This window comes from Leucoraja erinacea, chromosome 23 (assembly GCF_028641065.1).
Source record: "Leucoraja erinacea ecotype New England chromosome 23, Leri_hhj_1, whole genome shotgun sequence".
Taxonomy (NCBI): domain Eukaryota; kingdom Metazoa; phylum Chordata; class Chondrichthyes; order Rajiformes; family Rajidae; genus Leucoraja; species Leucoraja erinaceus.
Window position 1 is genome coordinate 10,850,049 of NC_073399.1, and position 26,311 is coordinate 10,876,359.

The 26,311-nt window shown below is 42.6% G+C and overlaps 1 protein-coding gene across 2 annotated transcripts in view; it reads right to left on the reverse strand.

Moving 5' to 3' along the window:
• rnf213a (ring finger protein 213a) overlaps positions 1–19,729 on the reverse strand; it is a 134,508-nt gene extending 114,779 nt beyond the window's left edge. Inside the window, exons 1-6 of one of the 2 annotated variants that reach the window (XM_055653841.1) lie at positions 18,539–19,729; positions 13,121–13,323; positions 8,793–9,389; positions 6,396–6,646; positions 5,266–5,424; positions 2,588–2,787 (exon numbers count right to left, since the gene is read on the reverse strand). In XM_055653841.1, the coding sequence (XP_055509816.1) occupies positions 2,588–2,787; positions 5,266–5,424; positions 6,396–6,646; positions 8,793–9,389; positions 13,121–13,321 (1,408 nt within the window). In that variant the 5' untranslated portion in view covers positions 13,322–13,323; positions 18,539–19,729. Of the gene's footprint in view, positions 1–2,587; positions 2,788–5,265; positions 5,425–6,395; positions 6,647–8,792; positions 9,393–13,120; positions 13,324–18,538 lie in introns of both variants that reach the window. The other variant, XM_055653840.1, reaches the window with a different exon arrangement.
• Between the last annotated feature and the right edge of the window lie 6,582 nt (positions 19,730–26,311).

A 26,311-nucleotide genomic window follows, 5' to 3' on the forward strand; every position in this document is an offset into this window, starting at 1 on the left:
CTTCCGAAAATACAACACGTTGCACTTTTTCGAATTTAACTTCATTTTCCATTCCTCACCTCACTTACGCAGCTGATCAGGATCCCGCTGTAATTCTTGATGATCTTCTTCAATGTCTATTATATCACTATTTTTATTGTCATCTGCAAACGTAACAACCTTGCCTTGTACATTCTCATCCAAATCATTGATATAGATGATAAACAACAATAACAATATATCAGGAACTGAAAAATATTTCACAAATTATGAAAGGTCTTGCGGGAGAGTGTCTTAGATAGAATTCAAGTTTCCTGCCAATTGTTTGATCAGAGTTCATGACAGAAAAATCTGTTCAAACACTGTACTCGGTTTCTAGGAGTGATTTTTTTTAAACTAAAGGCAAAAGAACCAAGTCTGACTAATACCTCTGATATACATAATGAAACATAGAAACATAGAAAATAGGTGCAGGAGTAGGCCATTCGGCCCTTCGAGCCTGCACCGCCATTCAATATGATCATGGCTGATCATCAAACTCAGTATCTTGTACCTGCCTTCTCTCCATATCCCCTGATCCCTTTAGCCACAAGGGCCACATTTAACTCCCTCTTAAATATAGCCAATGAACTGGCCTCAACTACCTTCTGTGGCAGGGAATTCCAAAGATTCACCACTCTCTGTGTGAAAAATGTTTTCCTCATCTCGGTCCTAAAAGATTTCCCCCTTATCCTTAAACTGTGACCCCTTGTTCTGGACTTCCCCAACATCGGAAACAATCTTCCTGCATCTGGCCTGTCCAACCCCTTAAGAATTTTGTAAGTTTGTATAAGATCCCCCCTCAATCTTCTAAATTCTAGCGAGTACAAACCGAGACTATCCAGTCTTTCTTCATATGAAAGTCCTGACATCCCAGGAATCAGTCTGGTGAACCTTCTCTGTACTCCCTCTATGGCAAGAATGTCTTTCCTCAGATTAGGAGACCAAAACTGTACGCAATACTCCAGGTGTGGTCTCACCAATACCCTGTACAACTGCAGTAGAATCTCCCCGCTCCTATACTCAAATCCTTTTGCTATGAATGCTAACATATCATTCGCCTTCTTCACTGCCTGCTGCACCTGCATGCCTACTTTCAATGACTGGTGTACCATGACACTCAGGTCTCATTGCATCTCCCCCTTTCCTAATTGGCCACCATTCAGATAATAGTCTACTTTCCTGTTTTTGCCACCAAAGTGGATAACCTCACATTTATCCACATTATACTGCATCTGTCATGCATTTGCCCACGCACCCAGCCTATCCAAGTCACTTTGCAGCCTCCTAGCATCCTCCTCACAGCTAACACTGCCCCCCAGCTTCGTGTCATCCGCAAACTTGGAGATGTTGCATTCAATTCCCTCGTCCAAATCATTAATATATATCGTAAATAGCTGGGGTCCCAGCACTGAGCCTTGCGGTTCCCCAGTAGTCACTGCCTGCCATTCTGAAAAGGACGCATTTACTCCTACTCTTTGCTTCCTGTCTGCCAGCCAGTTCTCTATCCACATCAATACTGAACCCCCAATACCGTGTGCTTTAAGTTTGAATACTAATCTCTTATGTGGGACCTTGTCGAAAGCCTTCTGAAAGTCCAGATATCACATCCACTGGTTCTCCCTTATCTACTCTACTAGTTACATCCTCGAAAAATTCTATAAGATTCGTCAGACATGATTTACCTTTCATAAATCCATGCTGACTTTGTCCAATGATTTCACCACTTTCCAAATGTGCTGCTATCCCATCTTTAATAACTGATTCTAGCAGTTTCCCCACTACCGACGTTAGACTAACTGGTCTGTAATTCCCCGTTTTCTCTCTCCCTCCCTTTTTAAAAAGTGGGGTTACATTAGCTACCCTCCAATCCTCAGGAACTACTCCAGAATCTAAAGAGTTTTGAAAAATTATCACTAATGCATCCACTATTTCTGGGGCTACTTCCTTAAGTACTCTAGGATGCAGCCTATCTGGCCCTGGGGATTTATCGGCCTTTAATCCATTCAATTTACCTAATACCACTTCCCGGCTAACCTGGATTTCACTCAGTTCCTCCATCTCATTTGACCCCCAGTCCCCTGCTATTTCCGGCAGATTATTTATGTCTTCCTTAGTGAAGACAGAACCAAAGTAGTTATTCAATTGGTCTGCCATGTCCTTGTTCCCCATGATCAATTCACCTGTTTCTGACTGCAAGGGACCTACATTTGTTTTAACTAATCTTTTTCTCTTCACATATCTGAAGCACTGGGGATCCACAGGATGCTTATAATAATCTGCTATCTTTCTTAAAATACATTCAAAACCATAATGAGTAAAATAAACAATGTTGTCTATTTAAAACATATATTGTACAAGAAAGCCATATGCAATTTAAGTCAAGATAGATTGATCACAAAATATGAAACAGGACCAAGAGGGCCAAAAGATTTGCCAAATTTGAGAACAAAAGACAGTTTTATAAAATTATTTTGCATAGTGCGGAGGATAGTAAATTAGTATCATTTTGAAAAAGAGACTGGTTTTAGAACCAATGGTAAGAAACTAATTGTATGGACCTTCTTACCTCTTTCATAAAGCAAATGTTGGTTTATAACTAAGCAGCGATTTGTGATACAATCTTTTGGCGAGTCAGACTTATAAATAAATTCGTACTCGTTTATATTGTCCCTTATAACTACATATTTATATGGATGTTGTTTTTGAATCTTGTCTTTATGAACAGAATGGCACCCTTCAATGAAGTATCCATGTTCTCCTAAATCCCTGTTGAAGTGAAGTAAAATTTTTACAAATTGACCCAAAATAATCAAATAATTCAAACATAATAAATCTAATTTTTTGAAAATAAAGTACAAATGAAAACAGTAAGCAATGCCGACATACACTCAATCTCTCCCCCCCTCTCTCTCTCCACCTCCACTTCTCACTCTCCCCCCCTCCCTCTCTCTCTCCCCCTAGCCCCAGGCCAGGCGACCATGGAACTGCAGCTGCGAGCAGCCGCCGGAACCGGACATCCTTCTGCCGGCCTGCCTGCCAGCCAGCGGCGGTGTCCTTCGACACAGGCGCAGATGGTGGAGGTGGTGGTTGGCGGGTAGCTACTGGGCGGACGGCTGGCTGCACCATCCCAGGCTTGCTCTCTATCTACTAGTCCCGGGGCAGGCCACCTGGGAACTGCAGCTAGACCTGGGGCCCGCAGGCGACTTGGGAAGTGCAGCTAGTCTCAGAATTGCGAGGGATCTGGGAACTGATGCCAGCCCCAGTGACGCGAGGGATCTGGGAACTGAAGCCAGTCCTGGGGCACGCAGGCGATGATGCCGACCCTTGGACTAAACCAAACCCTTGAACCTCTCCCGCCATCCTTTTTTCAAAATTTAGCAACTTAAATTGGCGGTGCGTCGTCATTGCCAGGAAATATGGTAATTCACAGACGCACTGGCATCACAGATGAATGACTTGTTAAAAAGTTATCTTTCTGTTCTCCAAGCTAAAAGAGCATTGCGCACGAGAAACTATAATTAACAACAAATTAATATATTAGTTTTTTTTAAATAAACTACACAAATTAAAATTTAATTAAATATGCACAATGTCTTAGGTTAAGATGGCAGTACAGATGACGTGCAAGCTTACAGAGCAGTGACCCCAGACAACTATACTTGCAATGTGTGCAACTGGAAGGTCAATGAGTGAGTCAATGAGGAAGACATTCAATAAGATGTCATCTGAGAATTGGGGTCATGGTGGAGCTGACTAACATCCAGAGTTGGTCAAATGAACAAGTTTATGATGAGCTGAATTCATCATTGAGTTCAACCATGATGCATTGACAGGCTGAGGGCAAAAACTGATAAGAACTGAATCCCCATTCAACTGAAGGAGTCACTGATTCTGGGGGTAAAATGAGTGAAATGATTTACTTATCTCACTTTATACTGATATTTTTATTTATTTGCTTGCAATTTAAGAACTGTTTAAACTTTTTATCGAATTGCTTTCTGCAATCCATGAGCCAGCGTCTCAAACTTCTATTTATGTGTGTTGAAGGTGCCCAAGACATGGAGAGATCAGAAACTAGCACAATCATGATCAACGGGGCCGGCCTTAGGAGGTGCGGGGCCCAATTGGAAACAATTTTGGTAAGCCCCAGGTTTCCAGCCAAGGCCTGTATAATCATAGAAATACAAATAAAATCTATTATAGACTTTATATATCGATGGTAGAATGGAAAGTAATCAAAATATATGCTTAAAAAGTGCCTGCGAGTTAATGGACCAAACAGATCTAAGGTACATTTTAATATAAAATTGCATACATGTAAACCTATAAGTAACAAACAAAATGTGTAGATCACCTCTGAAAAGTACATATTGACAAAAAACCAGTCCAGGCATTAACTTTTGGGCTTCGGCCCCATCCTACCCTTTGGGCTTCCACCCCGTACACGCACGCTTGTGCGTGCGTGCGTGTGTGTGTGAAGGAGAGAATGGAGGGAGGGAGAGAAGGGAGGAAGGAGAGAAGGGAGTGAGGAAAGTAGAGAAAGAAGGGTGGAAGGAGAGAAAGAAGGGAGGGAGGAAAGGAGAGAAGAGAAAAGAGAGAGAGGAGGGAGAGAAAGAAGAGAGGGGGGAAGGAGAGAAGGGAAAAGAGAGATAAGGAGGGGGGAGGGAAGGAGAGAAGGGAGGGAGGGAAGAAGGCAAGGAAGGGATAGAAGGGGAGGAGAAGGGAGGGAGAGGGCCAATGGCAGGAGCGGATGCCGGGGTCCGGGCGGACGGGTGTGAGCTGAGGCCAAGGTTTGTAAACATTGCTCAATCAGGGCCTGGCCCTCCCTGTATTGTTCACCGCATCTTCCCGAGGAGAGGGGTGAGCCGGAGCTGTGTGCGTGAAGCACGGCAACTGGAGAGGCGGGAGCGCTGCCCCGGAACGACCCCCTCTCCCCCTACTCCATTCCCTCTCACACCCTCTCTCCCCATCTAACCCTCTCTTCCCCCTCCACTCTCTCTCCCCCCTCCACCCGGGGTAGATCTATCTATCTGAGCCGATCTGGCGCGGGGCCCAATTGGCCCAATCGGCTTAAGGCCGGCCCTGATGATCAACGCAATTCCTTCCAGTCGATTAAGTGATACAAGCCTAAATATGCAAACATACTCTTCATTATTCTTAAATTCAAAAACATTTCAAACAAAAATAAAACCCTGCCAGAAAAGGACTTAAACAATTAAAACTCTTAATCAAATGAAAACTTACTTAGTGACATTCATTTCCAAAACGTTTGTGGCCCAGTTATCAGCAAGACTTCCTGATCTTATAACTACTTTATCTTTAAATGGATTGAATTTAAAATCCTTTGACAGTATTGCATGGAAGTAAATGGAAACTGTTTCTTCAGGTTTTAAATTTGTGTAACTGCAGATTAAAAACAATGTTTATTACAAACAAAATCATAATAATGCTTGATAAGTCAAAAAATATTTGATAATTCATATTAGTGCTATTACCCTTTGGACAACTTGTCCCCATTTATTAGTGGTTTTAAAAATACATATGATAATTGATATTACATCTGAAACTATGATTACTGCAGAAGCTGGAAATATAAAACAAGAACAGTAAATGCAAAAAGTATTCAGAGGGTCAGGCCATATCAGTGGGAAGAGAGTCAACGTTTCAGGTTGGAGATTCTTCATCAGAACTTTAGTCAAGGTCTCTGACCCGAAACATTGACTTGGTTTCTCTACTCACATTTGCAATCTGTCCCTATGAATGTTATAAAATAAAACTATCTGAACTCAACTGTCACATTTATAGCAGGCTTTCAAAGTGGTGAGGACAAGTTAGATTAGAATTCTATGGAATATGGAAAGCGGGGAGTCGCCATTATTTCAAATTATTTGCGAAAGAGGACAACGGCAGTTACACAAGAAACAGGCTAAGGATAAATGTAAGCATGGTTGATCATTATAACAACTAGCAAAGAGAAAGTGGATGAATTGTAAATGCAAGAGGCCATGAAAGTAAGAAGACATGTTAAATTAAACAAAAACAACTAATAGGTTGCAACCAACAACAAAGTAAGACCTAATAAATAAAATGCAACATTAAGAAGTATAGGCAAGCATTGCAGAAAATAATCTAAAAGGCAAAAATCCAGAAGGGAAAAAATTAGAAGAAAAAAAGTGCCTCAAATACCTCCTGCTTGCCAAAGCAGGTAATCATATTGATAAACCCGAAATTTTATCCACCGAAACAAAATTCAGAATAACAAGATGTGAGATGAAGGACAGGAAGTTTGCTCAGCTAAAATCCAGCAAAAAATCATCTAAAGTTTTGCATTAAAAATAGTAATCTACCTATTAACTCAATCATTCTTTTCGCACCTTAAGCCAGAAGTAGTTTCCTTTGAATGCTTTTTTTGCTGTTTTTTTTCCTTCCTGGTTAATGATGTTTTATCTGCAGCAGCACTATTGCTTATTGTTGTCATTGACAATTCCTGGTTACTTTCCTGCTTTGGACTTTCCGATGGTTTATCAATATGTTTTTCTTCCACGGTCTTGCATTCCTGCTCCTGTCTTTTTTTCTCACTCTGCTGAAGCCGTTTCTTTTTATTATCAGCACCTGAATCTTCACCCTAGAGGGCACCAAAGACAGCATAAGTGACTTCTGAAATGTCTTCATTTGTCTGATGTTTTTAAACTTACATATTTATATCGGGATCAGTAGTCTTACATTTTCAGTTCAAGTTCTCTAATGTTTCTGTGCTTTGTCCAAGGCGGACCAACTTGCAATAATATCATGGACATCATCTAACAAAGTAATAAGATCAAACCCCACCTCAAACAAACAACATCTTCCACTTAGGTTGAAGTCAGACACAAAAAGCTGGAGTAACTCGGGAACAGGTAGCACCTCTGGTGAAAAGGAATGGGTGATGTTTCGGGTCAAGACCGTTCTTCAGTCAGCCTATCTGGACTTTAGTCTGTGATTCTTCCACTTGGGTCTTGCCTTCCTCAGTTAGGTTTCTAAAGCAATTACTGATGCAGCAGAATCATTGCATTCCAAGCATAATTGAACACATTTACAGTTACACATGATTATACATGAGAAAACAATGGCTTTGTTAGAAGATTCTTAAATAGAAATTACCATACACTGGAATCCCAGAAATGCTCAATTTGCATATATACCATTTGCTTTTGTACTTCTCTTTGTGACTTTATAAAGTACCTTCATAAGACTTGGCAAAAAGTGAGCTTATAGAATTGAGGATAATTTAATGGTCTACCAAAGAATTTGGCCTAGTGCAATAAGAGGAATATCTGATATCTAGCATTTTAACAAATAACAAAGATTTTGTTGGTAAGAACAATATCCGATTTTGTCAATGACACAGGATATGCAGCAGTGAAAGCTGCATAGTGAATCATTACAATAAAAAAATCAATTAGAATGAGCAAAACTGTAGCAAATAGATTAGCATGGATAAATGAGACAAATGGGCAGCTGCAAAAAGAATAAAAAGTATTCCCTAAATGGTGAGCATTTATCCAGCTCCACCCATTGACTAAACACATTGTGCTATTGGAGCTCCTGATAAATTTGCTACACAGCATCTCTGATGTTGACGACATTGTGAACATTGTGAACAGCATGTTTAGTGAGCTGGTCACACTGTATGTAAGGATTGTGCAGACAAAAAGCTGAGTAACCAACAGGCAGAGTAGGAGACATAGGAGAGCAGTGTAGCGATCTTCTGTGAACAAATCCCTCTCAATACAGACAATATTGGACAGAAAATCTCTTGGGAAAGCTGTCACAGCTAAGTTCATGACAGGTTCCATTGCACAGGAGAGGATTAAAAAAAATTGAAGAGCTCAAGCAATTAGGGATTCAAGTATAAGGGGAGAAGCCAAAAGTTTCTGAGGCCACTAGCAAGATTTCAGGGTCATATATTGCATCACTGTTGCTAGAATCAAGGATGTCTCAATGTGGCTTGATGGTATTTTGGAAGGGAGAAGATGAACCGTGATGGTTATGGTACATGTCAGTATGAATAACATGACTGACAAAATGCAATATAAATTCAAATTAGAAAGCAGGACCCCAAAGGTAGTAGAGTCATAGAATCATAAAGCATGGCAGTAGGCCATTCAGCTTAACACATTCATCCCAACTAATGGGCACCCTTCAGTAATAATCCCATTACCCACTACCTGGTCCATATACTCCTAGGCAATTCAATTGCTCATTTCGACATTTCTTAAATGCTGTCAGCAATCCAGCTTCTCATTAATTGCATTCCAGATACTTACCACTCTCTGGGGGAAGGAGATTCCTCTCCATATCTCCTCTCCTTCTCCCTTACTCAAATGTATCCTCTTGCCTATATTTAACCTTGATGGGGCAGATGTTTTCTGCAATTTGCCCTATTTATATGAACTGTGTGGTTATTAGATAATTACAAGATTGGATTTGGCGAAAGTCCTCACCCATTAAATAAGCTGCTGAGAATCATTACCCAATATGTCTTTCTACATATTTTAGTTTATATTATTTAAAAAAAATTTTTAAATAATTTATTTTCCCTGTTGAGACATTAGGCCAGCTGAAAATTTAATACTTTGTAGAATATTGTTCAGTTCAATTTTTTTTTCTATTTAATCGAGCTGCTTACAATAGTTTCAGGCCATTTTTATTTATATATAAAATTGAATTTTTTCACAAAATACTATTTTAATTAAAAAAAACATTTTATTTATGAAAACAGTGTTATTAACCTTAGTAAGTGGAATGCTCTCTTCCTTCTTTGTGTTCTGTTGATTGCAAATCTTTTCTTTGCTGGCTCCTGTACACTCAAGGTCACTTCCAGCATTATCTTTTGCAGCTTCTGATTTGCCTCCATGAACTTCCTTTGCTGATTCAACATTACCATTGTTCTCCTTTTGTTTTTCCAGTGTTAAAATTATACCCTCCTTTGAATCGGTTGACTTTTTCATCTGTGGGTGAGGCGCTGGCTTCTCTACAGTAGCTCTAGCACCTTGATCTTCGTTCTCACTGGGTATAATGCCACTTTTGGATGATTCCAAGCCTGAATTTGGCTCTTCTTTGACTGAACTGTGACTGTCTGGCATTTGATTCTTGTCCGTTGACTTGGGGGAATGGTCATCACCTACAGCATCTTCTAGATTATCAATTCTACTGGTCGACTTTTGAAAATTGGCCATATCTTCAGTGTCAGCAGAATAATCAGTGGTTTTATTATCAATTTTACTGTGTTGTGTTGTTTCAGTGTCCGTGTGTTCACTCTCAAGATGAGAAGCTGAGGTAGTCACTTCACATGCATCAGTTAGACTCCGTTTATTCTGTTTTTTTCTCTGCTTGTAAAACAACAATAACAGTCAGATCATATGAATGACAGTAATCAGTATCATAAGCTTCCTGGATTTCAAAATTCCATTCCCTTTCCAACACACAAGCTATAAAGAATTGTTTTTCTAACAATACCGTTAATTAGAAAACTGCACAAATAAAACCGGGTTAAATGGTACGTATTCAATTGTATTCAGTGTGGCACTGATACCAGAATAATACAAACACAATATCTCAACGTAGTGAACATTTTTCCATTTTGCTCCAATTGAATGTTTTACTGCATTTTGATAAGCATGAAACAGTTATTTATTAAGTTATCTATAGCTAGTAAAACATGGGTGCTATATTGTTGAATTCTAGATGTTACCAAAATGTATTCTCTTCTACTTTAAGTGAAATAGACAATAAATCTATTTAACTCATACAAGAAATTAACTTTTCAAATTTTCAACTGAATAAAATGCTTCTTGTCAATTCATTTTTCAGATGTGGGCCTCACTGGGAAGGCCAGTTTGCCAACCCTAACTCTCTTTAAACTCCTTATTGAGTCACTGGGAAAAGAATTGGGACGATCATGTTAGTATATTAGTGCCCAGCATTTTAATACATACATATGTACAGGAATTTGCAGGAATTACATAAACTTTGCAAGGGTTTTAAATTATAATGTGCTATGATGCCCACTTACGAAACCAGCTATGATGACTACAAGGCAGGCAAAGAGCTCATAACTAAGATTATTTTTTTAAATAACATAGAATTAAAATAGCAATAAAGAAGTGTTAACAATATCTTGATCCTCAGCTTCCCCTGGATCCTGATCTTGCTTATTAACAATGCATAATGATGCACAACCATAATCGAAATACACTGACAAGCTAGACACATTCTACAGCAAACCAGCTTTTCAGACTAAACCGATGTCTGTAAATTGCATGTTGGAACAAAGTCTACAGTTATGAAATCATAGAATTGTTTAGTTAATTGACATCTTTGCACATTCTCTTCGTCGACCCAACGTTTCGGGACGAGATCCTTCTTCAGTCTGAAGAAGGGTCTCGACCCGAAATGTCACCCATTCCTTATCTCCAGAGATGCTGCCTGTCCCACTGGGTTACTCCAGCATTTTGTGTCTACCTTTGAATTGTGTCTATCATAGAATTATTTAGTTCATTGACATCTTAGCACATTTTCTTCAAAGGTACTATCCAATGAGTAATAACCTCTATTACCGGTTATCCTTAATCTCGTAACTTTTTTTATTTTTCAAGTGTAACGTGAAATCTTAAGGTAGGCACAAAATGCTGGAATATGTCAGCAGGACAGACAGCATCTCTGGAAAGAATGAATGGGTGACGTTTCGGGGCGAGACCCTTCTTCAGGCTGAATAAGGGGCTTCACCCGAAATGTCACCCATTCCTTCTACCCAGTGATGCTGCCTGTCCCACTGAGTTACTCCGGCATTTTGTGTCTACCTTCGATTTAAACCAGCATCTGTAGTTCTTTCCTGCATATTCCTTTTCACAAGAAGAAACAGAAAAGTTGACAATCAGCCACAATGAAATGTTATAAGTGGATCAGCAGCTCAATTAGAAGTAGGTTTTAAGATACATTTTAAAGAATCAAAATTGAATTGCAGATCTTGGAGCCTGGGTAGTCTTGGGTGTAGAGTGTGGAATTGAAGGAACATGATAGCTCAAGATAAAAGGAGCTATGCCTAGTGAGGATTAGTGATAGGGTGGTCTAAAAGGGAAGGTGGGGCAAAGATGGGATTTGAAATCAGGAAAGACAGGTTTAAAACTTAATGATAAAAGTAATAAAATGATGAGACATAGGTAAAGGGTATTCAGGGTTTTTTTCTTTGGATGGAAATGTCAAATCGTAGAGGGTATAGGCTTAAGCTTAGAGAGGGAATGTTTACAGGCGATGTACAAGGCAGATTTCTTAAACACGACAGTTGCAAGTGCCCGGATATGCTGTCGGGCAAGCAGGAAGATAGAGACATCATAGCAACATTTAAGAGGCATTTAAACAGACATATGAACAGGTGGGGAACAGACCATGTACAGGCAGATGGGATTCGTTTAAATTGGCATCACGATCGGAGCAAACATGACGGGCCAAAGGGCAGGCCCTGTTTTGTATTGTTCTATGTACAACCGATATTGGTTATCGAGCACAGATTGAGCAGAGAATATAATTTGTCATAATATAGGCAGCAGAATTTTAAATTAGTTCAAGTTTATGGAGTTGGAAGTGAAAGATGGGAATCTGGACAACACTGGTCGTCCACAGGTAACAAAGTCAAGGACACATCCATCAGCAGCAGACAAGCTGATACAAGATCAGTAATAGTCAGACTCTCAAGGAAGGTTATCTCCTTTAGATCGTTATCAATTGTCTTAAATCTGCTTCCTCCAATTACTGACCCATCAGCCATTTTCTCCCTACAACATTTATCAAGAGACAGAATTTCAAAACTTCCCATTATTTATCCTGATATACACAGTAAATAGAAGGGCCTTTAGGAGAGACAACGTGGTGCAGGTACATGGTTAAATGAAAGTGGCGACAGGTTGCTATGGAGGCATTTGGTACACTTTGCCTTCAGGAGCATTAAATTAAGCTTATTTTCCCAATTGTAAATATTTTTGAGAGGTGATGTCTTCTTATCTTCCTTATGCCAGGTATCTCTAACAGATGCTTATATCATTAATATGAAGCCACATATGAGGCTGATGATACAAAAGTTATGGGCCTGTCCCACTTATACGACTTATCCGGCGACTGCCAGCACCCATCATAGTTCGCCGAAAATTGTCAACATGTTGAAAATTCAGCGGCAACCAGAAAGACACTACTACTCTTTGGGTGACTGAGAGACTACTCACAACCATACAGGCGACACCCTGGCGATCTTATAGAGGTGTACAAAATCATGAGAGGAATAGATGCATAGTCTTTTGCCCAGAGTAGGGGAATCGAGGACCAGAGGACATAGGTTTAAGGTGAAGGAGAAAAGATTTAATAGGAATCCGAGGCGTAACTTTTTCACACAAAGGGTGTTGGGTGTATGGAACAAGTTGCCAGAGGAGGAAGTTGAGGCTGGAACTATCCCATCGTTTAAGAAACAGTGAGACAGGTACATGGAGAGGACAGGGTTAGAGGGAAATGGACCAAGCGCAGGCAAGTGGGACTAGTGTAGCTGGGACATTGTTGGTCGGTGTGGGCGAATTGGGCCAAGGGGCCTATATCACTCTATGAATCTATGAGGAACAATTTAATTTAGTTAATCGATACAGCATGGAAACAGGCCCTTTGGCACACCACGTCCACACCAACTATCGCTCACCTGTTCACACTACTTCTAAGTTATCCCACTTTCTCATCCACTCCCTACAACAAAGGGTCAATTTTATTTTTATAGAGGCCAATTAACCTCCAAACACACGTCTCTGGGATGTGGGAAGAAACTAGAACCTGGGGAAACCTACCCACAGGGAGAACATGGAAACTCCACATAGACAGTACAGCATCCGAGGTCAGAATCGATCCCAGTTCTCTGACGATGAGAGGTAGCAGTCCCACTATGCCCCCATAAAGCAAAGCGAAAAGAAATCATATTCCAAAAATATAGACCAAACTGTATGGAAATAGGCAGTTCGGAACAACTTGTCCATGCCAACCAAATTATCTGAAATTATGAAACTATTTGCTTATTTAGCCATCTTACCTTCCGCTCTGGCTTGTGAGTTTCATGTTCATTTGCTCTTTTGGGTGACAGGACTGAATTTTGCATTTCACAAGCATTCTCTGCTTCCTGTAAAGACGCTTCACTCTCACCGGCTGGCTGAATGGTGGACGACACCTCCAGATTAACATTCTCTGATGTTAATAAATTTGGAACTTCAGTATTTTCATGAGCTTGTGCCATTCCTTTAGGTAATTAAAAGTGAAGAAGTTCAAAACCAAAAATGAAAATCAGAATTGAAATAAAACTAACTGGTATGCTTTTTTCAAGAAATGCTCCTACAAGGTAGATAAAGGAAGGTAAATAAAGTTCCAAGGTTGGATGAATTTCTAACATAAACATACATTCTTACCATCTGAATCAATTACACTGTTGACAAGTACTCCTGATTTCAAATTATTATGTTAAATCAAAGAATATGGATTGACTTTCTTTTCGCAACCGTTCCTGATGAAATGTAGCCTAAATTGTTGTAGGAAGCAATGGAAGAAATTGCCTATTTGAGGTTGTTGCATCTTTCATCGCCATACATTATCTACCAGAAGACTGAAGAGTGGCTGTTATGTCTTTATTTAAAAAGGGCTGCAAGGACAAGCCAGGTTACTATAGGCCAAGGAAAGACACAAAATGTTGGAGTAATTCAACAGGTCAGGCAGCTACCCTGGAGAACATGGATAGGTGACATTTTGGGTTGAGAGTCTTCATCAGACTTCACCTATCCATGTCATCAATGGATACTGCCTAACCCACTGAGTTACTGCAGCATTTTATGCCTTTCCTTGTAAATCTGCAGTTCCTTGGAATTATAAGTCAATGAGGCAATCAGTGGTGGGCAATCCACTGGAGGAGATTCTCAAGATCTCTAGGCATTTGGAAAGGCAAGAACTAATTAGGGATAGTAAGCATGGCTTTGTGCTCAGGGATTTGAGTTGTTCCTGGTGATCCCACCCATAATTCTATATACTTAAGTTGAATCTTCCTTCGGTGTCCTTTTGTCAAAAGAAACAACCCTAGCTTATTTAGTTTCTCCACATTTTAAAATGATCTGGTCAATAGACAATAGGAGTAGGCCATTCGGCCCTTCGAGCCAGCACAGCCATTCAATGTGATCATGGCTGATCATCCCCAATCAGTACCCCGTTGCTGCCTTCTCCCCATATCCCCTGACTGCGCTATTTTTAAGAGCCCTATCTAGCTCTCTCTTGAAAGCATCCAGAGAACCTGACTTCACCGCCTTCTGAGGCAGAGAATTCCACCGACTCACCACTCTCTGTGAGAAAAAGTGTTTCCTCGTCTCCGTTCTAAATGGCTTACTCCTTATTCTTAAACTGTGGCCTCTGGTTCTGGACTCCCCCAACATCGGGAACATGTTTCCTGCCTCGAGCGTGTCCAAACCCTTAACAATCTTATATGTTTCAATGAGATCGCCTCTCATCCTTCTAAACTCGAGTGTACAAGCCCAGCTGCTCCATTCTCTCAGCATATGACAGTCCCGCCATCCCGGGAATTAACCTTGTAAACTGCCACTGCATTCCCTCTATAGCAAGAATGCCCTTCCTCAAATTAGGGGACCAAAACCGCACACAATACTCCAGGTGTGGTCTCACTCGGGCTCTATACAACTGCAGAAGGATCTCTTTCCTCCTATATTCGATTCCTTTTGTTATAAAGGCCAACATGCCATTCGCTTTCTTCACTGCCTGCTGTACCTGCATGCTTACTTTCATAGACTGATTCCCAACTTGACGCCATTTAGATAGTAATCTGCCTTTCTGTTTTTGCTACCAAAGTGGATAACCTCACATTTATCCGCATTTAACTTAATCTGCCATGCATATGCCCACTCCCCTAACCTGTCCAAGTCACCCTGCATTCTCATAGCATCCTCCTCACAGTTCACACTGCCACCCAGCTTTGTGTCATCTGTAAATTTGCTAATGTTATTTTGAATCCCTTCATCCAAATCATTGATGTATATTGTAAATAGCTACGGTCCCAGCACCGAGCCTTGCGGTACCCCTAAAGTCTCTGCCTGCCATTCTGAAAGGGACCAGTTAATCCCTACTCTTTGTTTCCTGTCTGCCAACCACTTCTCTATCCATGTCAGCACTCTACCTCCAATACCATGTGCCCTAATTTTGCCCACTAATCTCCTATGTGGGACCTCAAATGCTTTCTGAAAGTCCAGGTACACTACATCCACTGGCTCTCCCTTGTCCATTTTCCTAGTTACATCTTCAAAAAATTCCAGAAGATTAGTCAAGCATGATTTCCCCTTCGTAAATCCATGCTGACTCGGACCGATCCTATTACTGCTATCCAAATGTTCGGCTATCTCATCTTTTATAATTGACCCCAGCACCTATCCCACCACCGATGTCAGGCTAACTTGTCTATAATTCCCAGTTTTCTCTCTCCCACCTTTCTTAAAAAGTGGGATAACATTAGCTACCCTCCAATCCACAGGAACTGATCTTGAGTCTATAGAACATTGGAAAATTATCACCAATGCATCCATGATTTCTAGAGCCACTTCCTTAAGTACCCTGGGATGCAGACCATCAGACCCTGGGGATTTATCAGCCTTCAGTCCCATCAGTCTATCCAACACCATTTCCTGCCTAATGTGGATTTCCTTCAGTTCTTCCGTCACCACAGATCCTCTGGCCACTGCTATATCAGGAAGATTGTTTGTGTCCTCCTTAGTGAAGACAGATCCATAGTACCTGTTCAACTTATCTGCCATTTCCTTGTTCCCCATAATAAATTCACCTTTTTCGGTCTTCATGGGTCCAACTTTGGTCTTAACTATTTTTTTCCTCTTCACATACCTAAAGAAGCTTTTACTATCCTGCTTTATATTCTTGGCTAGCTTACCTTCGTACCTCATCTTTTCTCTCCGTATTGTCTTTTTGGTTATCTTCTGTTCTTTAAACATTACCCAATCCTCTTGCTTCCCGCTCATCTTTGCTATGTTGTAATTCTTTGCTTTAATTTTTATACTGTCCCTGGCGTCCCTTTCTCCCCTTGGAATCTTTCTTCCTCCTAGGAATGAACTGATCCTGCACCTTCTGTATTATTCCTAGAAACACCTGCCATTTTTGTTCCACTGTCATTCCTGCTAGTGTATCTTTCCAGTCAACTTTGAGCAACTCCTCCCTCATGGCCCCATAGTCCCCTTTATTCAACTGCAACACTGACACCTCCGATCTACTCTTCTCCCTCTCCAATTGTAGATTAAACATGACCATGTTATGGTCACTGCCTCCTAATGGCTCTTTAACTGCGAGGTCCTTTATCAAATCCGGTTCATTACATAACACTAAATCCAGAATTGCCTCCTCCCTGGTAGGCTCCAATACAAGTTGTTCTAAGAATTCATCACAAAGGCACTCTACAAAGTCCCTTTCGTGGGGTCCAGTACCAACCTGATTTTCCCAGTCTACCTAAATGATGAAATCTCCCATAACAACCACAGCATTGCTTTTGCTACATGCCAATTTTAACTCCTGATTCAACTTGCACCCTATGTCCAGGCTACTGTTTGGGGGCCTGTAGATTAGTCCCATTAGGGTCTTTTTACCCTTACAATTTCTTAGTTCTATCCATACTGACTCCACATCTCCTGTTTCAATGTCAACCCTTGCAAGGGACTGAATTTAATTCCTCACCAGCAGGGCAACCCCACCCCCTCTCCCCACCTGTCTGTCTTTTCGATAGGTGGTATATGCTTGAATATTCAGTTCCCAGCCCTGGCCCTCTTGCAGCCATGTCTCAGTAGTTCCCAGCCCTGGCCCTATTGAAGCCATGTCTCAGTACTTTTACCTCCCTGCACTCTACTTTGTTAAGGTAGCTTATGTTACTGTGACAATCATACCATATACCGTACTATAGCTTCTAACAATGGCCAGTTTCAAATAGTTGTAACCCGATCTACCTACGTCCCAGCTAAGAAACACAAGTATCTTGATGCATTCTTTAGCATCTTAGTTTGATATTTTCAGAATGTCTGAGATCCTTTCCATTTCCGATATATCGTTTCTTGCTCACTATTTCTGTTTATTTTTGCTCACCATCACCTCACACTTTCCTGCATTGTGCTATTTGGACAATAACCACCTCCCCACATTGTTTATCATATTTATAAATGACATTAATGGAGGCCACTCATCCTTTAACTCTATACCAGCCTTCAGAGGATTTACATCATGTGTAGGAAAGAACTGCAGATGCTGGTTTAAATCAAAGGTAGACACAAAATGTTGGAGTAACTCAGCGGGTCAGGCAGCATCTCTGGAAAGAAGGAATGTGTGACGTTTCGGATCGAGACCCTTCTTTCTTCAGTTCCATTCACCACACATTTCCCTATAACCTTTCCTCTTCCACAGGCCCTTCAAGGGTGAGAGTGGACAGAGAGGTGGAGGATAGGAAATTGAAAGAGAGGGGAAAGAAAGGGAAGAGAAAGTGATATGGAAAGGAGGTGAGGAAGAAGAGGGAGGAGGGAATGGGGTTGGGAAAGGAGGTGGCGGAGGGAATTGAGATAGAATAGAGAGGAAAAGAAAATGAAGGGGGTGAGAACGTGATGGGGAAGAAGAGGTGGTGGGGATGGGGAGGAGGTAATGGAGAGGGGGAGGGGGTGATTGGGAAGAGGTGATAGGGAGGGAAGAGGGAAAATGAAGTAGATGGCGGGGGGAGGAAAGACAAGGGATAGCGAGTGGAAAGAAAATGAGGGGGGAAGTGAAGGGGAGTTGGGGGAAAAGGAGGAGGTGGAGGAAGGAGTTGGGGAGGGGGAGGTTGGGACCAACGCGCTGAGGTGACGAGCGGCCGCCGGGCAAGAGCCGTGGCGCGAGCACTGACAGCGCGGCGTCGTCACGCGCGCCAACGGCCGGCGGGGAGAGCGCGCGGCTGAGGGAGGGATGGAGGCCGCTGCTCGAGCGCCGCGGGATGCGGACACGGTCTCCCTCTCTCTCTCTCACACATAAACACGCACTTCCCCACTCCTCCCCTTCTCTCTTCTGCCATCCCTTCTTCCACCTGCCAACTCTCCCTCTTTCGTCATCCCTTTCTCCTTCTTTTCTGACTCTCCCCCAACCCATCCTCCTCCGCCATCCCCTCTCCCTCCCATCCCTTTTCCCTCTCTCACCCCCCCTTTCCCTCCTCTCTCCCCCTTTCCCTCCTCTCTCCCCCCATCCCCTCCTCTCTCCCCCTTTCCCTCCTCTCTCTCGCCCCCCTTTCCCTCCTCTCTCTCGCCCCCCCTTTCCCTCCTCTCTCTCGCCCCCCCTTTCCCTCCCTCCAGCTCCTATCCGCAAGAGACCGCAACGCTGTTTTTATGTCGCAGCAATCCGTGTTTACAAAACAGTCGGGGGAAGAAAGCTGGATGAAATAAACGTGGCAACTGACCTTGGACTGTCCCGGGGGAGCCGGGCCTGGGCTCCGGCCCCTGCGGGCGTCGGGTTGCAGGAGGACGTCGCAGCCTCCGCCGTGTCCCGGAGACCACTCTCTCACCGCCGATGCTCCGCTCTGCTCTGCTGCATCGGGTGTTACTTTCGTTTTTATTACTCCCAGGTCCAAATCTTACTTTCAGTTTTGAATTTCCGAGAAACCCGATTTGGAGTTTGCATCTTGGTTGGGTTTCGGTTCCGTAAATTCTGCCATTGCAACTTGAACGACGAAGGCAGCATCGTTTAAAATTCTACAGACATGATATCTCGAGTAAAACACAAAGTGTTGGTGTAACAGCAGGACATCTCCATTTCAATGACAACTATGACATTTCACTCTCACAATACTTGATGAAATATAGCCACGCAGCAGAGAAACGGGCCCAACTTGCCTATGCTGACCAAGATGTCCCATCCACGTTAGTCCCACCTGCCCGCATTTGGGTCAATGAAACGTCACCTATTCCGTCTCTCCAGAGATGCTGCATGTCCTGCTGAGTTACTCCAGCTTTTTGTATGTATCTTTGGTTGAAACCAGCATCTGCAGTTCCTTCCTACTTGCCTTCATCAGTCAGGGTATTGAGTAAGAGTGTCTACCTTTCTCCAAGGGTCAACAACCAGGGAAATATAATGAAGATGGCAAAAGTGAGGAGGTGAAAACTTTTTGCACAATGATTTAATAGAACCTGAAGGCATTGTCCAGAGGAATGGTATGGTAGCAGAATCAATTGTGATGTTCATTAAAAGGTTCTTTAATTGCTCTTGCTTGTTGCCTGCAGTGAGCCAAACATCTTGATATTTTCTGTAAATCATTCTTCAGAATAGAGCTCTGGGAAGCACATAAATTGAACATCTAATTGAACATAGCAAAATAATACAAAGTGCCGGAGTAACTCAGCAGGTCTGGCAGCATCTCTGGAGATAGGCGATGTTTCGGGTTGAGACTCATCTTTAGACGTGGTAACCAGCATCTGCAGTTCTTTGTTCCTACAGCAAAATAATGCCTTTGTTTTTTAGTTAGAAACCCTTTGGGAGCTGAAATCTTGTCAACAATGGAGCATTGCAAGCAAGTGGTTATTCCCAATGTGACATTCATCAATGATGTTGCCATTGTAAATCTGTTTTGAAACCTTTCCATTTATCGTAAAATGATTTCTTATATAAAGTTCGGGAAAGAGAAAGACTTCAGGAAACCAAAACTGCTAAATTAGTTGTTATGCTCTGAGTCATGGGGAAGAATCATTGAAATCTAATTGTTTAATTATTTGAATGGAAATTATTCACCAATTGACAGGTTACAGGAAAGAAGTGAAGGCCTTCAGTTTGCAGAGGATGTTTACAAGCTTTTGCCAGAACTGAAAATTGTAGCCGTGCAGAAAGATTGGATAAGGCACGGTTGTTTCCTTTGCTTGACCTGCTGAGTCACTCCAGCATTTTGTGTTTAACTGAGGATTCCAACATGCAGTTCCTTGTGTCTCCATACCTGGATCTCTTTAGCTGACAGGGTGTTGAAGGCAGAACCCCATCTGCTGAGTTACTTGGATGCGTGTCTGAAGGTGCTGTGGAACCAGATGCTGCGGCACCATTGTCAGAGTGAGGCCCAGCGCAAATTGGAGGAACAGCACCTCATATTTCGCTTGGGCAGTTTACACCCCACCGGTATGAACATTGACTTCTCTAACTTCAGAAAGCTCTTGCTTTCTCTCGCCATTCCCTTCACCTTCCCAGTTCTCCTACTAGTCTTACTGTCTCCGACTACATTCTATCTTTGTCCCGCCCCCTCCCCGACTTCAGTCTGAAGAAGGGTCTCAACCCGAAACGTCGCCCATCCCTTCTCTCCAGAGATGCTGCCTCACCCGCTGAGTTACTCCAGCATTTTGTGTCTACCTTCAGAAAAGGTGAAGGTAGTCACAAAATGCTGGAATATCTCAGAGGGTCAGACAGCATCTCTGCAGAAAAAGAATAGGTGACATTTCGGGTTGAGGCCCTTCTTCAGACTGAGAATCAGGGTAGAGGGAAATTAGGGGTATGAAAAGGTATTGAACATATCGGAGCTGGCACTGATGACCAACAAAAGGTGGAGCCCACAATGGTCCATTGTTGGCTGTGGAAAAGGTGACAATGAAGGTGAAGAAGCTGTGGATTTGGGTAGATATGACAATGCTTTGAAGCTGAGCTAGTCCATTGCTGGGTACTTCTGCCGAGGATTTGAGCTGAGGAGCAAGGAAGTCATGCAGTTGTACAGGGCCCTGGTGAGACCGCACCTGGAGTATTGTTGCAATTTTGGTCTCCTAATTTGAGGAAGGACATTATTGTTATTGAGGGAGTGCAGCGTAGGTTTTCCAGGTTAATTCCCGGGATGGCGGGACTGCTGTATGATGAAAGAATGGGTCGCTGGAATTTAGGTATGAGTGGATATCTTATAGAAACATATAAAATTCTTGGAGGATTGGACAGGGTAGATACAGGAAAAATGTTCCCGATGCTGGGGGAGTCCATGGCCCATTGGTATTTTTATGGCCGAGATAGATTCTTGATTAGTACAGGTGTCAGGGGTTATGAGTAGAAGGCAGGAGAATGGGGTTAGGAGAGAGAGATAGATCAGCCATGATTGAATAGTGCAGTAGACATGATGGGCCGAATGGCCTAATTCTGCTCCTATCACATGACATTGCAATAAAATCTGCAACTTCAGGATTGGCCGCTTCAGCCATCTCAAGATCTACAATAAGGACCCTCCAAGAGATTAATCATACACGAGTGAGTGATATTTGATGGTGATACATCCAATATGGCTGTTTTATGCCAGAACGTCCAGAGCATCATCTGAGAAATAGTAGAGTTGTTCCTCCCAACATTCATCTTGCACCATTGTCCCAACCAACATATCTCAAGCAACATTAATAAAAACAAATGTGTTGATCCTTGTCTTACCATGTTTTGCGATGTGCAATTTCACAGCCTTCTAAATAGAATATTTGATTAGTTATAAAGAATTTGGGACCACCAGAGGTATCTTGATATCAGGCATTGCAGATTTTAAATGAAGAAACTCCAGTTGCTAAATATTGCTAATAAATGCGTCTGTGCAATCAGAGTGAAACATGGCGTTTCATTGAAACTCCATCAGTATTCTGCTTTTGAGTATTATGATTTTGGAGATGTATCGTGCCAAAACAACAGGATAAGCCTGTTACTTGCCCAAGGCCGTTGAACTCCCTGTGTGTTAGCATAATCTGGGTGAGGTGCTGGGGAGTCAGTGAATGCTGGTGTGGGACTCTTTACACAGAGGAGGGTGAGACACCTGCGGGGGAGGGTAGATGAGCCAAGGTGAAAGAGGAAGATTTAAAGAGGAAGGTAGACAAAAGTCTAAAGAAGGGTTTCGGCCCGAAACGTTGCCTATTTCCTTCACTCCATAGATACTGCCGCACCTGCTGAGTTTCTCCAACACCTTTGTCTACCTTCGATTTTCCAGCATGTGCAGTTACTTCTTAAAGATTTAAAGAGGAAGCTGCCAGTCAACAGCTGAAATTTTTCATGTATTGGAATTTCTATGATCATGACCAGAGTGTGTTCCAAAGCACCGCCACAAATAAAGCACTTTATAATGTTTGAGTGAGACCCTGTTGTGACTAGCACAATAAAGACACGTCCGACACCGATGAGATCTGCGAGCCCGCTTTATTTCCACCTACAAACAGAAGCATCTAGAAGGTCACTCATTATCAGTGATGAGGCACAGGCAAACTTGGCAGCTTCTTCCCCTGGCCTCAAGACGGTACTCGCATTTACATGTTTATGACGAATACAAACATTGCATACATTACATACTTTATATGCACTAATATCAATTTCCATGTAGCAAGATCACTCCAGTTATAGAAATGTGAAAACACACACCTCCAGATTCAGGGAGTTTCTTTCCAGCTGTTATCAGGCAACTGAACCATCCACCACAAGTAGAGAGCTGTCCTGAACTATCTACCACATTGGAGACCCTCGGCCTATCTATGATCGGACTTAGTTGGCTTTACCTTACACTAAACATTATTCCCTTATTATGTATCTATACACTATAAATGGCTCGATTGTAATCATGTATTGTTTCTCCGCTGATAGACACAAAAAACTGGAGTAACTAAGCGGGTCAGATATCATCTCTGGAGAAAAGGAATAGGTGACGTTTTGGGTTGAGTCTTCAGTCTTTCCACTGACTGGTTAGCACGTAACAAAAACTTTTCACTGTACCTCGGTACACATGACAATAAACTAAACTGAAACAAGAAATAATGTACCTGCTCCTCATGGCTACACAGGTCTCGACCCGAAACGTCACCTATTCCTTTTCTCCACAGATGCTACCTGACCCGCCCAGTTACTCTAGCTTTTTGTGTCTATCTACACTAAAAAAGACATTAGGTCTCACCCTTGATGCAACTGGTTAGTTTCATATGCAACTCAAGTTCACCTTGTGGGAGGGGAATGGCATGCTGTGCATTTTTGAGCATGCTCAGGCAATGGTGATTGGCACCCATTTACTGGTAGATCTTTTTACAAACATATTTTATATTTAGAATAAAACATACAAAGCAAACCTGTGCAAAAATGATTCATACATTCTCAGTATCATACTTAGTGGTATTCGCACCAGCATTTGAGCAAAACACCCTTGCCCCTTCCCTTGCTTGAGGGGGGTCCCAACTGGACTTCAATGTCCACCAGCAGAAAGACCCTAGACTAGGGTTCTCCCCCACAGAGCCTTGGCGTTGGCTGCACCAAGCTTTGGTGTGTCTGTCACCACATACTGCTGCAGTCTCTCACTAAGTAGTTGGAAAGATTTGCATTTCTACAGCACCTTTTACAGTACTTTTAGAACATTTCAAGCTGTTTTACAACAAATAAACGTAGTGTAATGTAGTAACAATGGAAGCCAATTTGTACATTGTACAGTATGCTCCTACAAGCAGTAGTGCTGTTTTAAATATATTTGTTCACAGGATATCACCACCAATACTTCCATTGTTGCCCATCCCTAAGTGTCATTAATGTCCTTTATGAAGGAAAATTGCTGATAAAAGTGTAATTGATCAAAGTTCACTTACATGTTTGAATACTATGTAATTAATCTCTTCATTATTTGTAATTATTAACAAAATATGGTCATTTTATTCCAAGAATTTCCTTTCAGATGGCGCTGATTTTCTTTTATCTAGTGACCTCAATAGTAAATCCATGTTGGGAAATGACCATCTTGATCTAGGGCAAGGCTGGCACTGCTCACTCAGAGAATAATAGCTTTTAATAATAGACAATTTAACATTTTTGTATAAGCCAGGTAAACTTCTGCCTGCACTGCTGTTAAGACACAAAGTGTTGGAGTAACTCAGCGGGCCAGGCAGTATCTATGGAGGCCATAGATAGTGATTATTTGTGTTGGGACCCTTGTGCTATACCTGCAATTTCAGCATCTGCAGTTCCTTGTGTCTCCTGCATTGCTACATTGGAAATCAGGCCAATCGTCACTCTCAGAAACATTATCCCCAGAAATATGTAGGCTGACTCAGACTATTTATGTCACACATGACACGTGATTGCTCATTACCACATTGCAATGCAAGCAGCAACAAATACCCACTGGCAAAATGGGGAATATTTTTTAGTAAAGATGGACACAAAATGCTACACACTTCACCTATCCATTTTCTCCATTGCCTGACTCGCTGAGTTATCCAACATTGTGTGTCTATCTTTGGAATAAACCAGCATCTGCAGTTCCTTTTTATTACATTAACCATTTTTTAGTAATGCATATAATTTATGTAGTATATGTACATAACTGATTGTTGTTCTCCTCCAAGCCAACATGTATTTAACCTCAAACATTAATTCTGGTCTTCTTTCCACAGATGCTGCCTGGCCTGAGGGTTTCCAGCATTTTCCAGCAGTTGATTCCAGCAAGTTACATGATATTTTTGGGCTTATCTTGCATCGCTGTGTTTGGACAGTGTTTGTAGGCATCTACACTGATCAGGCTGAAGATAATCAATACATTTGCTGACTTAGCCAACATTCTTATGTTCGGTCCGCCAAGGCCTGTTGGATTTCATAGTTGCTAACCATTTTAACTCTCTTTCCCACTCCAATACTGATCTTGTAGAAACAAGGAACTAAAGATGCTGTTTAATTATACACAAAATGGACACAAAGTACTGAAGTAACTCGACAGGTCAGGCAGCATCTTTGGAGAACATGGATAGGTGACGTTTTAGGTCAATACCCATGTATATCCACGTTCTCCGGAGATGCTGCCTAACCTGCTGAGTTAGTCCAGAAACTTGTGCCAATTTGTTATGCAGGAAGTGCTGAACGAGAGGTTGTTCTCTGGAAGTGGAAACTTAATTTCCGGACATTGCCAGTAGGTGGCAGGAGATGCTGAAATTTCCAGCAATCCAACGTTCCTACTGATAGATGGTGTTCGGCATTGCCATGTGTGCTGATGTTTCAGCTGGATTTGTATATACCCACACAAGGTCACCAATGTAATGACCCTGGCAATAACATACCTCTCTATTTAAAGCACAGATTTATAGTATAGAAGCTTAGCTGGTCAAGCCTCGACTAAGCGACCTTTCTGCTTGCTGAACACCTCTGCTCTGTCCACCAAAGCGTGCTGGATCTCCCAGTTACTAATCATTACAAAACCTACCATCAGTGGCACTCCCCGTGGTCTTCCACCAACGATTCCACCGACCCTCGCCACTCCACCGCCCTGCAGCAGCACGCAGCCGTCGTCTTAACTGCAGCCTCGACTCAGCACCAAGCCTGAAGCTTCCACGCTGCAGACCAAAGCTGCAGACTCCCACTACCCTGGGTTTGACTGTGCTGGATCCTAATGCCAGTCCCCCCAATTCCACTGGGTCATCCCCATCCCCCTCAAACCATGTGACCCCAGCTCTTCCCCACCCACACTACAGTCCTCATACCCCCCTCCCCCCTGACCACCCACCACCCCCCCACCAGAGATCGCCTCGGCCTCAGTCCACTCACCTGCCTTCCTCCGGTCTCAACCTCCATCCTTGCCGTGTGTTCATCATCCCCCCTGACCTCCTCCTCTCAGATACCGAACGGTCTGTCCTCATCAGAGGCCTCACCTTTGTCCCCCTACGTTCCCACCTCAATGGGTTCCGCACACGCCGCGATTTGGAGCTCTTCTTCCGTTGCCTCTGCCTCACAGTGGTCTTCCATGGGAAGGAGTCCTCGCCTTAGATGATCCCTTTTCCCATCTCCAACGGACCCCCTCCTCTCGAGCCCCCCGCAATCGTCGCTATGAGCGGCCCGATGCTCAGGCCCTCTCGCTGGGATGATGAAACTCTGACGTCGGAACGGAAGAACACTCTCAGCGGCTTGGACTTCAGAATCGGCCACTTCCTACTGGAGACTGCGGCTCCCAAAGTCCACAGGCTGAGCTGGGCGGAGATTCACACTAGTGGCCCTCAGCAAAGGGATCCCAGGGTTCCGCGATGTTGAAATCAGCGCAGCCCGAGTTTGGGAGCTCCGCAAACCACAGCTCTGATGTTCAAGCAGCAGCCCCAACACTCCGGAGCTTCAAACAGCGACCCAGATAAGGCATTGTGGTGAATCCAATATGTATTTAAAAACCAACTGTTTAATGACAACATACAGTAGGATCTAAAAGTGTTACACAGTCACTGTCGGTAGTCATGGTCCTCTA